We start from the raw sequence: 15,338 nt of genomic DNA, 5'->3' as shown, positions 1-15,338 counted from the left end.
TTTAATCCTGCTTTTCCAGTAAAAGGCTGATGGTCTTACTGGTATAACAAAGCAACGGCTGCTGGTCTGGTGTTTGAACATTATGCGTGTGCAATACTTCTTCGGCATGATGCCTTCAGCTCCCATCTTGCACAGTAGCAAATGCCACCCAGAAATCCATGTTAAGAAGAAGTTTTCAGGTAGGTGACTGAAACACACCGTTTCTGTGAATATGTGAATGGGAGTTGTAACACTTGTTTCATTCTACAGAGTTTTATAATCTCCTAAAAAAGGAGGAGGAGCCCCTGGAAGTGGGCAGCCCCTCAGGTGGGGGCTCAGCAGTCCTTGGTTGGCAGTTAGAGACGTTTTGGAATAAATACCCATTGTGTAGGGTGTGGGACTGATAGCATGCTTTGATAGTTGACTATACCTGAAATAGTTTATTTAACGGCGGTTCAAAATTGCAAATTCATTTGATGCTTTTGGCCAGGAAGTATAACAAGGCAAGGCTCAGTTGTGGACACTCCCAGTAATGTGTCCGAGTGAGATAATTACTGTGGATGTCGATCCTTGGTTTTCCTTCTCTTTTTGCACAGCTTTTCCCCTATTTTGGGTAGGTGGAAAATGAGAGCATCTAACTGCCTTCTTTCTTGCTTTGCTTCTGCTGTGTTAAGCATTGCTGGCAAAGCAAATGAGAAATCAGAATTGTCAGCCAAAAAACAATTGTAACTCACAGTGAAAAAGAGAATATACACTCCCCTTTGGCAAATCCACTCTATTCACATCTGCTTAAAGGGTTTAAGCAATACATGGACTTGGCCAAGAAAGGGCCCGTAGAGTCTCAGTGACAATTTGCTGCTGATTACTGCAATTTTGAGGAGGCAGCTGTACTTTGTGTTGGAAGTCATCACTACGTAGGGTCATTAGGTCTTTGCTTAGCTGAGATTTATCCAGGAACTTCACTTCTGTCCTGGGTACATACATCTAAATGGTCTAACTACCAGGCTACTACTTCAGAATAGCTTGCTATCTTCAATCCTTTATGCACTGGGGAATCTTTTTCCATAAAACAGTATTTGTAGATTATAAGTAGTTAGTTCTTACGTTAATACAGCAGCCGCTAGAGCAGAATCCCTTCTTGGAGCTTTTATAGGTGAAATTAATTAAATGTTACACTGTTGGAAACGCTTCTCTTTAAACAAGGAACTTGATTTCTGATGCATTAGACTAATTCAACCAAGCTTTGGGTTCTTCAGGCCAGTGGCCACAAAATAATAGTCACACCTTAAGCTATTTGACATATGAAGATTTCAGTACCTTTTTTATCATTGTTTTTTACAATATTAAAAATCAGTGATTGCTTCCCTCACACATCCCAACATCAGTGTTGTCATTCTCCGCACCTTGGGGGGTTGGAGACAGGTCCTTGGTTGAGCATTCAGGGCTTTTGCCTCTTATGAGACTCCAGAGTGCCAAGTGAGTGTGAGCCCTTTCCCAGTGGAGCTGGAGAGCAGTCACAAATCACTTTTATGTGGGCCACCAGCAAGTCACTGTGTGGGAAGCACCCTGAATTTCTGTCAACACTAAGTTTTAATCATTTCAGCTATAGACCCGCATTCTGCGTTTCACTTCTTCTTGAATTTGTCCCGATTTCTTTCTGTTTTCCTTTTTGGCCTCTATTTTTCCTGCAAAATCAACTAATTGCTCACATTCCTGTCATTCTGCCATGTAACATTGTTAGTATCACAGATGATGCTGCGTAGATGTTAACAGAATCATTGATGCTTTTTTGTCCTTTACTTGTATTTTTTTAGTGAATTCCTTGTACGTGCAATGCTCTACATCCCTGTAGGATCTTATCATAGTACTTTATTTTCTGAATGTAAGAGGTTTGCTTTTGCAAGCCTCTGTTATTACCACTTTATTTCATCATGCCTGGTTTTAAGTTCTGAAATAGGATATTTTCCTGTTTCTATAATATTCTGATTCTTATGAGTTCTTGACTGTAATGCATTATAAATTTTTGACAGTCCATATCCTGTAATCTTTTTTCTGCATTTTCTATTACTCTTAATTTTTTTTCCTTATTTTGTTTCCATATCGATACAGTACCTAAAAGCCCCTGTTTCTCACAGTCTTTAGCCAGGCGTTACAACTGGTGCAGCAGGGTAGCCCGTCTGTCCTTTTATATGGCAGTGAGGTCCAGGTCACTCAACTTCAAACATTAGTGCTCCAGTGGAGGTCATCTATTAGTCTGGGAACAGGAGCTGTATATGTTAATTAAGGGGCTAAAATGTTTGGTAAAAACTGTGGCTTTGTCCCAGGGAAGAGGTGGTAGTGATTTTAAAGGGGACTTCTTGGGTCTGAATTGTGTCTTCAGTGAGCATGAGATTAGGAAGTCAGCAATGAGGAACTTGATATCCAGAAGTAAGTCTTAATCCTTTGGTCAATCTATCCTAAAGGAGTTTGAGCAAAGATGAGGGACCTGGGAAGAGAAACAAAGCAGGACTGAAAGAGCTACTTTGAGTTTCTACAATGGCAAATCTGGAGTGGAAATTAAGTATTACTTACCTTTACTCACTAACCTAAGTAATCCTCCTTATTAGGAGAGGACAAACCTACCCACAGCTGTGGAAGGCTGCAAGTGTTCTTGGAATGATGAAGACTTGTTAAGTGCAGGTGGTAGAAATGGATTGTTGCTTTTATGTGGTGTTTATTCTTGAAAAGGTGAACTTTGGCTTTCCGGCAAGGTCCCAAATCACCTCAATAAAAGAGCTGCTTGAAAACTTGAAAGGGTTGTTGAACACTGAGGAAGGAAACAGGTAGAGATTGACTGTTGTATCATATTGAACTGGGGATAAATGAACCTTTGAACTGTACCCTGCTACAAGCTTTAAGGTCTGAACATTACAGGAAATGTTTTCTTTGGTATCTGTCTGGTTTTTGAAGTATATTGTATACTCAGAGTGTACTATATGCTTTGTATACTTTGATGTAGTATATCAGAAAGTATAATGAGGTTGATAATAGTTTTGAGTATATCAGTGTTTGTAATTGTTGAAATCAGAGTTAGGTAATGCCAATAATTTTTTTTTCCCCCTGATAGAAGAGAATGTTTTTATTGTTATATTTATAGACAATAAATGAAAGTACCTTGAGAGAAATCCATGCTGGTGGTTTTCTGGCAGTTTCCCCAGTACTTTTTCATAACTTTGAGAAGGACGGGAAGTGCTGGTCAGGTGCTGGGAGCTCAGCCTCCAGAATGCCACACAGCCCTCACTTGTGGATTTTTTCGAGGGCCGGCAGGAGCTGACAGGGAAGCTGGATCTTTCATGTCCTTTCTGATGTCTCCAAACTTCACAGAAGAAAGGTAGTTATGTTGAGAGCAAGCATGGGGATCAGTGTCTCTACTTCCTTATCTATGAAGTGGAAGCAATGTTTGGTTGCAATGTTTTGGGAATTAATAAATTAATGTTTGCACGATGTTCAAACATGGTCACCCCATTTTATCACTTACTGATTATCATGATAAAATAAAGAATTGCTCAATGGTATTATCTAGAAGTCTTCTGTGTAACCACACACAAAACATCATATTTCCTAAAGTGTTGCTCCTTGCAGCTTCTCAAGGTGTCTAAGCTTAGGCTTCTGCATAGAAGTACTGTGGTCTAGGGGGACTGGCATCTCTCTGCATCTTCTGAATATGACAACAGAGTTTTGGTGGTAGCTTGGTGGGAAACTAGGCATGAAGCTACTGCAAGATCTCTACTGTGATGTTGAGATACAGGGGAAGAAATGCCTAATTAGTTCAACCTTTCTGGAGTTCACTTTGTTAGGTAGGATTTGAGTCCAGTCTGTATCTAGCAGCTGTAGTCAGTAACAGTCAGGCCTGTTGTGCAGAAGACCCTACCTGGTCAAAATTCATTTTATCCTGTGCGATTTAATGCCATTGTACCATCTCTCTGAAGGGTAGGATTTGCCCTACTGTGAGCCACCAGAGTTGCCTGTCATTTCTGACACGTGGAAGATATGGCAAGTGACTGTTTTTTGGATTCCAGCTGGGGTTTCCAGTTACAGTTTTTATATTTGACTGCTTTTGTGGCTGGAAACTTTTGCCAGCTGTCAACTTAAGAGCAAGTGGCAATCTGCCTTCTCAAGCAAATGTGGCTTCCATGTTTATTTTCGGTTTCACGTTTGTTATACTTATCGTAGGTTAAAAATCCTGGCATAACATCCCTGACCCTTTAGTAAGATATGTAGTGATCTTTTTTCATGGTTAGAGTATTAAATAGCTTGCTTCGTGCAAGTACAAATAACAGAAAGTCCCGACCCACGTAATACTGGATCAATTTAGGACCTTAGTTACAGAGGAGGTGTCATATTATGGTTTCCACATAAGGAGCAGAGGGACTTTTTGTGTGATATGAAGACTGAGTGCAATAAAGGGTGGCGGGAGATGAAAGTAAACAATTATTACAATGCATTTTCTTTTTGTGTCTCTCTGTTTGTTCTTGAACAGATTGAAAACATAGATGCGTGCCTGAGTTTCTTGGCTGCTAAGGGAATTAACATACAGGGGCTGTCAGCAGAAGGTGAGTCAATTGGTTGTTTAAAATTCCATTTTAAACGAGAAACCTGAATTACTACTTGTGATTGTAACCAACACATGGAAGAGTAATATGGATAATTTAAACTTTTGACAGTCTTGACTTCTTTTTTCCCCATCTCACTGTGAAAGGTAGGTAAATATATATCTAATCTCCACACAGTTGACTTGTAAAAACAATCAGTGAGATTGAACTAGAATTCAATAACTTGGTTTCTTTTTGCTAAAAACCAGAATTTTCTCATCTTAAGTTCTATAACTGGCACACTGATGAGAGTGTAGATTTTTCACATATGTAAAGTGAACTGCTGGCAGTTGTGTGCCTTTTGAGAGAAAAATTTCTTTTCTCATTCTTAAGTTATTCTCCTACCTGAAGAAGTATCCTGCTTTCTTCTGTTTTTTAAAGAAGGGTTATTTTTTTAAAAGCTTGTTTCCAAATGCATGAAACAATAAAATCCAAGTGTTTTGAAACAAAACAAAAAAGACATCTTGACCTCTAATTTATCACTCTTCTTTTGAAGAGCACCGGAATTTTTCTGAAACCCAAACATGACTCAGCATACTATATTCCTTTATGCCAGTGCATGATGTGTGTCAGGATGTATGGTACCTTCTGGCTCAGAAGCTGTTTAACTGCTGTCTTTTTAAGAGATCAAACAGACTTCTGTCATCCGCAGCACCAACTTCCACTTATACTTTTCTTTAAATGTGCTGGAAAAGCAATTGGGTTCGGTAGCTGGTAAGGCAAACTTTGAGTCTATTATAAGATACCTCCTTTGGTGCTTCACAGAACAAATAATTGTATGTGTGGCATCAGGTGAGGCTGATGGTGACTGAGTCTTTTTGCAAAGCCAGTTTAGAGGAGGAGGTTATATCATCAGATCATGCATGTACATTTACTTGTGTGTGAATAACTTGATTTGCCTGTATGTTTAAAGCTGTGTTTCTTCCTCTGAAGGAATCCTATAGCTCAAACAAGGAAGGCAAGAAAGGATGTGTAGGTGCAGTGGGCTGACCCTGGCCGGCAGCTAGGCACCAGAGAGAATAGGAAGAGCAAAAGTGAGAAAATGCATGGGTCAAGATAACGATAGTTTGATTAAGTGAAGGAAAGAGGAAGAGAAAAAACAAAGCAAGTGATACAACGGCAATCACTCATCACCTCTCACAAGTAGGCAGATGCCCAGCCAGTTTCTGAGCAATGGCTACCTCCCCAACACCCTCTCACCACCCACCTCAGTTTTTATTACTGAGCATGACATCCAACGGCACGGGGTATCCCTTCAGTCAGCTGGGGTCAGCTCTCCAGGTTGTGACCCCTCCCAGCTCTTGCCCATCCCAGCCTGTGTGCTGGGGGAGGGCAGTGTGGGAGAAAGAGAAAACCTTGACACTGAGCAAATATTGCCAAAACACTGTGCCTTAGCAACACTGTTTTAGTCACAAATCCAAAACCCAGCACCATGCGCTTTGTGATCATCATTTGAAGTCTTAGCTAAAACACACTTTCCCTTAGGGATGGTAAATGATGTCAATAAATGTATGCCAGATAACCGCTGTGGATGAACTTCATGGTGAAATTACCGTTTTATATATGTACGTTACATTTAAAGAACACTACAAAAATATTAAAACTTTCATAAACTTACTATAAAATCAAAGCTTTTATATTTAGAAAACTGTTACTAAAACTTACAATTTAAAATTACATTTTAACAATTTGGAAAACAGCTTAAAGAATTCCTTGCTGTCCTTGAAAGGAAGCTGCCTAGCTCATCCTAGTCTATGAGATCTTACAAGCCACTTGAAAATGTGTATTTGAAATGTAATTTAAAATTTGAAGCCTAAGTTTGAGGTGGATTGTAAGTGTGGAAAGCAAAGTAGCAGATACTTAGTACACATTGTTCTAACCTGCTGTTACAACAACTGGTAGGAGAAGAGGAGGCTGAAGGTTAGCTGTCTTTTTCTGTGGTGTATCCTTAAGCTGGGTTAGAACACCAATAACAAGTATTTTCCTCCAGAAAGAAGCTTTAATATGGTCAACCCAAGTGCTGCCTGTGTTATATGCCTCGGTAGCTGTTATAATCAGAAGGATTCTCATGTCAAGAAAAGAAAGTATGAGCTAAAACTTCCAAGAGTAGAAAGTTTGTTTACTAGGAAATGGTTAAAAAGAAAATACAACTGAGTCAGTTGTAAAAGCCAATTTCGACCTTGACATGATATGTAAACGTTGTAAAAATATAGTAAATTTCACATTATTTACCTGTCTCGATACAATGCAAAATCTAAGAAAAGTAGCAGATAAGTTGATGAGGAAACTGTCTGGGTGTGCAAGTTGGCATTGTAGTGTTGTTCACGCTGGGGAAGGGACAGCATGATTAATGTTCATTGCTCTCCCGCCAAATCACAAGTCAGACTCAGCAGGATGTAGGTTATCCCATGGCTTCGATGATTTTTTTATTTCTTCCTTTCTTTTACACTGTCTAGGAATTAACATATTAAATCATACGGAAGCTAGGAAGAGACCAGTCATATTTGATGCCAACATATGCGTGAGAACGCTTACTGGCTCCACCGCTAACATTGAAGGAAAAGAGCAACAGCTAGAGAGGGGGAGGGAAAGAACATTTTTTTTTTAATAAAATGAAGTTAAAAGACTTGATTTCAACAATAAATTCAATTTCTGTTCTTAGTCACTCCTTAGCTGTGCTGAGGCAGGAGGGAGAAACTGAACAAGAGAAAACACAGAATCACTTAAAATGAAGAGTGCCGTAACCAAACAAGCCAGCGTTTCTGCGCAAGTTGCCAAGGCCGGCTAGGTCAAGTGCAAATAACTTTGTTTACTTCACTGGCAGATCCTCATCTAGGAGGAAGGAGAAGATTGTGATTGCTTCCAAATGGGAATAAACATTGAAGTCTCTCCTGGGTTGCTTGAGAACAATGTATTTTTCAATAGCGTGGTTTTAATGTGGGGGGAAGTTACATGATTCAAAACCGGAATTTGGATGACTTCTATATGTTTAAATAATTTGGGACATCATGTGTCGTATCCTTCCAGTATTAAAAAAAAAATCCTGCTTTGATATGTACGTGCCACTTAGACATAGTCTTTTTTTACGGATTTATGCAGTGAAGATGCTAAGGATCTGCAATCACTGGTGATGACCGTACTAGAGACAGGCCCCCTTCCCCAGCGATGCGGAGCCAGAAGGGCATTCCCTACTCAAAGATTTTTAAATCCTAAAATCTCCATTTGTAGTTACTGAAGAAAACTGCGGGGATGCTGGAAAATTCTTTTCTCTCCTTGCTGCAATTTTTTATTGTCCATTGCTTTGAGCTGTCTCTCCATACCCATGCTCTTACACTTATTTCCACACCAAGCTGGGTTTTAGACTTCTGGAATTGCAGCTGCCCACCTAAGCTTTCCCTCCTTCACACAATAGCTCCTCACTGCCAAGATTTTGAAGATTATGGAGAATGTAAATGTTCATTAAAAACTCAAACTGATGTCATAGGTAGCAGCTGCACCTCTTCTGGGTAACAGATTAGCTGGATAATGATCAGCTGAACAAATCATGAAACCATAAAGTGATGAAAGAACGTATCTCACCAGACTTTGGAACAACCACAATTCAGCTTAGACTTTTGCCTCTGAAATGGCATTCATGTTTTGGTAGGTAAAGGAGTTTCAGTGTACACAGTCTGCAGTACTGCAGTTCCTCCATTTTAGGTCCTTTGCAGTGTCAAGGTGGAATTTTTGTTTGTACAGCACAAATATCCCACAGTGCTATTTTAAGCATACCTGAGTAGGGCATTTACCATGCTGCCAGATTTTGATGATACCACACTGAGTACAGTTATGTGCAGCCTTCAAAAAATTGCTCTTTAATTATCAAAACACCTGCAGATGTAGCATATATCTACTTCTCAACATTTTATCTTAAATTCAGACCTGCTTGTAGTTAGTTTGGCCCTTTCTCTCCTCTCCCATCATTCACTGTGGACAGAATTTCCTGGTTTTTTTTCATTTTGTTCTGTTCAGCAGACCATCTTGCCTCACCTCTTAAATGAACTAGGAAGGGTTGATGGGGACTGATTGCAGAATCCCTTGGTGGTCAACCATAAGAGGCTAGTGTAAAGCGATGGAAGCAGACACCCACTATCTTGAGGGGTAAATAGTACGCATATATGACACCCCTATTTTCTGGCAGGATAAATGCCAGCTAAGGGATGAGCAGTGATGCTTAATCTGTACTCCTGCTAACCAGTTTGACTAACCAACCTAGTCCATGTAGTCTAGTTCTGTTTTTTCTAGTCCCACGTGCATTATAGGATCAGATACAAAATAAGCTTTACAGAAGCAGTTGCAAACAAGCTTGACTAGGTAACAGTGATAGACCTTTTTTCTTCTTCACTGGTTTGCTTTGATCTGCATTGTGTACACAATGAGTAGTTTATGATTTGCAGAAATTGCATTCTCAGGTGTTAGAGGAATCAGGTAATGATATTTCTCTAGTAATCTATCCAGCAGACTTTTCTTTTCTTTACATTTTCTTTGTCCTGAACTGATTTTTTTTTTTCAATTTCCACCGAGTCCAGTGTATTTTTGTGAAGATGGAGAAGGGTGGTTGGCAAGCTACAGTGATGGAAGCTCCAGATGTAGGGGAAGCAAGCAGCAATGGAGATATTTCAGGATGGAAATTTCCAAAGGGTAGATTTGTGGGGTTTCTCTCAAAACCAAATTCCACTTTCCTCTCAAATGTCTAGAGTGTTTGTTTCCAATAAACAAGATGAGTAATTTTTGGCTCCAAATTTAAAATGGGTGGGTGACATGTTTGTCCTTATCTAAGTTAATACGCATATTTAAGCTGACGCATGGGCTGGAGGGGCCTTAAGGCAGGAAGCGGTTGAGACTGCACTGATGGGCAGAGCACAGTGAGGTTGAAGTACTCTTTGAAATACTCTTTTTGTACGAAGTGCAGCGGCAAACTGCCAGGCAAATTACCTCAGTCTATCTTTAAGATAAGAGAAACAGAACTACCTCTGAAAGTGCCATTTGAAATAATTTACTTAAAATCCAGAGGAAGAGAAACTGCTTCTTTTTAAACGCATTAAAGGTGTTTTTCTTTAGATTATTTTTTGGTCACCTTAGAAAAATGTCAAAAGCAGGTTGCTCTTCTGATAAATACAGCAGAAGACAGACAGCCACAGAAAGGAACAGGTTTTAGGTGTTTTTTTTTTTTATAATAGCCTCTTGTTTCACATGGAAATCAAGTCCCTTCCAATTGTGTATAGCTTTGCTAAGTTTAAACATGCAGACCCATGGTAATTTCTTTTATCTTCTGGCCCGTATTTGTGCAGTTCAGCTTCCCAGTGCCTCTGGCTCTGTTTAGTTATGCTTCGGCTTTTGATTAAGTACTTATTTCCTTACAATTCCCATCTATAGTTTGAGTTCTTTACTGAAGATAAGATCCTTTATACTGTGCTTTGCTGTCTTTTGTGTCTGTTTTACTTTATTGTCTACTTCTGTTCCTGTCCTCCCTAGCTAAACACGGGCAGATTAGAGAAGGAACCTGCCTGATGCAGATACTGATGGCAGTGGGAGAAGGATGGGTCTGTGGCATGACACTGCATGGGAGCAGGAGTGGGAAGAGGGGAAATGGGCAGGATTCGTTGGGACCCCATTGTCCAAGAAGAGACTAAAATTGGCTAAGAAAACAAAGGAAGACAGAAAATGGCTGCTCAAGGGCCCTGGGATTGATAATCATTTAAACAAGAGAATGGGGACAGTGATGGGAGAGAGCACTGGTGGTGGGGCCAGACCGCAGGGAGGAAAAATTGGGTAAGGAAGTTCAGTCAAGAAGTCAGAGAGGAAAGGAAAGGAATGTCCCAGGTCTGGGTGATGACCAGGACCACTTAGGAGTCTCTGAGGACATGGGCATGGGCCAAAACAAAATTAAGAAAGAAAGTAAATTAGATTAGAGGCTAGGAAGAAAAGGTGGACTGAGGCACAGATAGACAAGGTCACCAGACCTGGAAGCTGATCTAAAAAGGGGAGCAAAATTTTTAAGCCGTGAGCCTGAGATTTGCTGGGTAAAGGGCTTGGGTTTAAGAACAGAAGCTTGTTACACAGCAAAGATGAGCAGTGTGAGCAGAAATGTTGGCTGGCAGAGGAAATAGAGGGTAGAGTGGGGGCCATTACGAAGTCACAGCAATCTGTCAGTCAGAACTGGGAACAGAAATTAAAATTCTGGTTCTCACCTTTGTGCTTGGCCACTGTCTTGCCACATGTCCTTTTCTTCCCCTCTTGCACTACTCCATGTGGAGGGATTTAGAAGCGTAGGGCAACAGTAAGTTTTATTAGGTCACGTGGTCTCTATAGTGCATGCAAAAGTTCAGCTGTTTGATATAGCTTTTTTAATTCACTTTTTTAATTTAGGAAATTAAACATGCTAAATAATTGAGTCATGGTGCATTATTAAGGTTGTCTGCAAGATGGAATTAGCGCTCTTGCATATTAATTATGATACAGCCGTTAACTGCATGTTCTGATACATGTCTTTATCTTTGTACTTCTTTTTTTTTTTACATTTTTGCATTTGATGTTGCCTAGAAGAACAGGATGACTTTTAGGAATTGAAATGTTCCTTCGTTCACTCTCAAGCTGTTTTTACGTACCTTAGGTATCCATTCTTTATCGGCTTGTGATAGCATCAAACTGGTAATTATCTGTTCTAATACAGCTATTTCACCCAATAATCATATTTTCTGGTACAAAACTTGCATCAGATTTTCTTAGTGGAAGCAATTAGTCTGATATAGCAGAAATGATATAATACTGTGTGTTATCTGAGTAGTTTCTCCTCGTGCAAATTTAGGACTGAGAAATCATTTACAGTGTGCTGTTGTTAATACACTTGTTGCGGGTTTTTGGTTTTGGTTTTTTTAGTTACTTTAGTTTAAAGGAACTATTTAAAGGAACTGTCTTTTTAAACACACTGGCGTTAATGCAGACTATAGCAGAAATGTGAGACATTGTGCAGTCACCGCAGGGGAGAAATTATTTATTTATTTGTAGTTGGTGCTCACTGGTAATCAGCTGTAATGCCGATTAGATGTTCAGAAAGCCTGTTATATCCTAGAGGATCTGAGTCCAGACAGTGTGATGAAGAGTGCAGTGGCTGACCCACTGTACTGCTGGAGAGGAACAACGACTGGTGACTGACGAGTGACCTCTGAACATTGCCTTACAGAAATCAGGAATGGGAATCTAAAGGCCATCTTGGGCCTTTTCTTCAGTTTATCTCGATACAAGCAACAGCAACAGCAGCCACAGAAACAGCAACCACAACACCATCCGTCCCAGCAGCCTCCCTCCGTATCCCAGCAAGCAGGGCCTCCATCCCAGTGCCAGGTCGGGGTCCTGCAGCAGCAGGTACCAGCTTCACTCCAGACTCCGTGCCAACAGCCCCCGCAAGCTGCGCAGCATCAGTTCAAAGCACAACCAGAAATGCAGTCCAGGTGGGGAAATTTCCTTTAAGTTGTTTTTTTTTGTTTTTTCATTATTTGTTTCATTCTTTTTTCTCTTCTTGTTCAAGGTTTTCAGAAGCCAAAGAAACTTCTTTCTGTAGTTCTGCTCTAGAATAGAGTGTGTTGGAAATTGACTTCACGCATTTGGAAATCAAAACAGATGTGCTTAAATATGTTCTCAGTGCTGGAAATATCCAGTCCTTTGGGTGTAAAATACCTGCTAGACAAAGTAACCACAGTATTTTATACGAAAGTTTTCCTCAGTATTCCTTTTGCTTCTTTCTGCTTGCAAACCACGTATATCATTGCCATTACAGAATATATACTTTGCGCATGTGAAAACCAACTTCGGTTCTCAGTTTACAAGAATTACAGTCCTCACTAAGAAGTGGAAGGCTCTGACAGGGGTAAAAGAAATAGAGCTCATCATGGCTGGTGACAGTCAAAATCGAATCTAGGCTTATTGGTGAAAAATAATATGCTGCTGGCTTATATGAAAAATAATTTTCACAATTGGTGTTTGTTGGCGCTCCTAGATCTGAATAAAGATAAATAGAAGGAGTCTTTGTCCCTTGAATGACTTTAATCCTAGGGTACTCCTTCCAAGTTAGAATAAAAGCAATTTATGAAGGCAGTATCACTGTGAATCCATGTACAGCATTCTGCTTGTCTGATCCTTCCACTGCTGAGAGAGTGAGGGATTTAGTGGGGATCAGTGGGCAGGAGTAAGGACTGAAGCTGTATTTGCACAATTACTGAAGTATGAAGGCTCTTTTTTTTTTTTTTTAATATCTCAAATTGTTAAGGCTTATTTCTGCTAAAATAACACATATTAAGGTGAACAGTAGTTTAAGTGCTGCTTTATGAGGCATATGAACAGTTTAAATGAGGCCTTCCAAGTGAGACTACTGAGAGCTTATTTGGTTTTTGCTTATCTCTTCCTTCATAAATCATGCTCATTTTGGGTGTAAACAATATTTTCATATAACTGAAAAACATAGTGTTGCTACAGCATTTATAAACTTGCACAGGACATAATTACTGGAAAACAAAGATGTATTTGAATGTATTTCTGCGACGTTTCTGTCAAAAACATGCAGAGGTGCATGGGACCATTTGAATATTGCTTTGATATTTTCAGTCCATTGTGTGGATTGTGCTGGGTTTCAAATAATTTAAAAATATCTAACATGAAGGTCTTAAACGTCATGTTTTCTTACTACATACTAAAGTGAAATTGCTCAGATTGTGCAGAAAAATACATATAATAAAAGACTGAGAAAGTAAAGAGTAGTGAAGTTGGGGTTTGCATGCAGAATTGCATGTTCATTACTCTGTAAAAATTAATTCATTTCAGATTTTAGGAGTTTTCGCATAAAGTTATACTTAGGCAAGAAGCTTTTTTTTCCTGTGAAATTAATAAAAACTCTTCCTCCCTAAAACCAGTTAATAAATTCAGTGGCTAAATAAAAAAAAAAAGTTTCTTTGTTCAATGTTATCTTCCACTTTTTCTTTCCTGTCATACAGTGCATCTCCCAGGGACTCATCTCAAAGCAAAATCATCCGATTCACTCTTGGTCAGAAAAAGTCTTCTAGGTTAGCATTTCTTCATCTTCTGCAAAGCATGAATAATCCTTTTGCAGTATTTCTGGATGCATGTTTAGGGTTCCTGTTGAAAATAGTTTGTAACCAGGCATTTTACGAACAGCTGAAGCCTGGAAGTATTAGATGGATTTTAATTTTTTTCTTTTTTTTGAAGGTGTGGAATGCATTCTGGCCCGCAAGAAAATAATTTGGTTTTCTTGTCCTTATGAGCTTTTGCTTTTGAGAACGAAACATGGTTCTGGGAGTTCTCTCCCCACTGTACACATCTGTATTAGTTGTATTTAGATCTGCATTATTGAAACGACTAGTATCAGGCTGTTGTCTTAGCAGTAAGTGGAGCATCACGTGAACCATGCGAGCCTAAACAGCACTGTGTGGGTCTGTCTCATCAGAGCTGCACTCCCCAGTGCTCTGAGGCTGAGCACAGCTAATCTCCCTAAAAATGATTGATAGGTATTTCAGTCTGTTTTTTCCCTGAATCCCAGCATGACTTGCATGCCAGCTCGTATGACCATCTCATCTCAGTGATCATAAGGGTTGCTGTGTTCTTAATGTGGTTATTAATCATGTTTGCTTTTACTACTATTATATATTAAAATGTTACAGTAGGAATTTTTATATAGTTATACATTGGTAAAGTATACTATACCATTTTTGCTAAGCTTGTGAACTATTAATTACAATTTTTATTCAGCTTGCCAAGTTTGTATAGATTGTTAGTTCTGCTGTATAATTTGCATTTCTTTACCCCATCTTGTTTCTTTTGTGACAACAGTGAAGGTCTGCAGTATAACCCCTGTTAAAACGTCCCATCTTTCCTTTTCATGTTCTCTCTTGATCATAATTATGGCTTGGTGATTCATACTTGCCTAGAAGAGGTGCTGAAGTGCAATAATGGAGAGTATTCTCCAAGCTCAGTACCTTGTCTCTCATAGCAAGAAGCTAGAAATGTCTCCCTGAACCTATTTTTTTTTTTTTCCCCTAGATTTCACAGGCACTGCTGTGAAATATCTTGGCCTAATACCAAAAGCAGGGGCTTAGAATCAGTCAGTAAACTACAGGGAGAAAAAAAGTCTAAGAGAAATGATACCTTCTTCGAGAGTGTTTTTAGCATGTATGTTTTTTATTCTCAGTATGTTTTTATTGGCAGTGACAATACTGACTTGAATCGAAAACTTGTCATTTCTCGAGTGGTCACATGGTTTGAGTAGCTTTATTTACTTCAAAATGTGACAGATTTGTAAAACCTGTGTGGGCATGTGTGGGGACCCTTTTCTTACCCATCGGTACCAGAACATTATCTCTTCCCTCCTGCCCAGCCCTGCTAGAAAATTCCCCTCCCAGTACTGGGGGCTCTGGTAGCCTTCCTGCGGTGGTTGGCCCGTACTCGCAATGTTTTATCACTGGGTAGAAACTTTCAGTGGAGGTATCTTGTGTGCCCTTCCTACCTGTAGGAAACCTAGCTCGTTTCCTATTAAGCAAAACAAACTCTTAATGAACTTTCTTGTCTTGGTGACTGCTAAGTTGTCAAGATCAGCGTCTGTCCCTGGTTTGCCTCTGCTTCTTCCCGTGTAGTCTCCTCTACAGTGGATGAAGCATCTCTGGGGTGTTCTCATTTACACCT

At 39.6% G+C, this 15,338-nt stretch overlaps 1 protein-coding gene across 5 annotated transcripts in view; it reads left to right on the top strand.

Moving 5' to 3' along the window:
* Positions 1 to 15,338, top strand: part of NAV2 (neuron navigator 2) — a 423,681-nt gene that overhangs the window by 274,222 nt on the left and 134,121 nt on the right. For 3 of the 5 annotated variants that reach the window (XM_074884468.1, XM_074884465.1, XM_074884463.1), the window contains exons 4-6: positions 4,499 to 4,571; positions 11,833 to 12,100; positions 13,637 to 13,705. In XM_074884468.1, the coding sequence (XP_074740569.1) occupies positions 4,499 to 4,571; positions 11,833 to 12,100; positions 13,637 to 13,705 (410 nt within the window). The remainder of the gene's footprint in view (positions 1 to 4,498; positions 4,572 to 11,832; positions 12,101 to 13,636; positions 13,706 to 15,338) is intronic. The other 2 variants (XM_074884466.1, XM_074884464.1) reach the window with 1 other exon arrangement.

This window comes from Strix uralensis, chromosome 15, assembly GCF_047716275.1.
Source record: "Strix uralensis isolate ZFMK-TIS-50842 chromosome 15, bStrUra1, whole genome shotgun sequence".
In the NCBI taxonomy this organism is placed as follows: domain Eukaryota; kingdom Metazoa; phylum Chordata; class Aves; order Strigiformes; family Strigidae; genus Strix; species Strix uralensis.
This window is presented reverse-complemented; position numbering and strand designations above follow the sequence as displayed.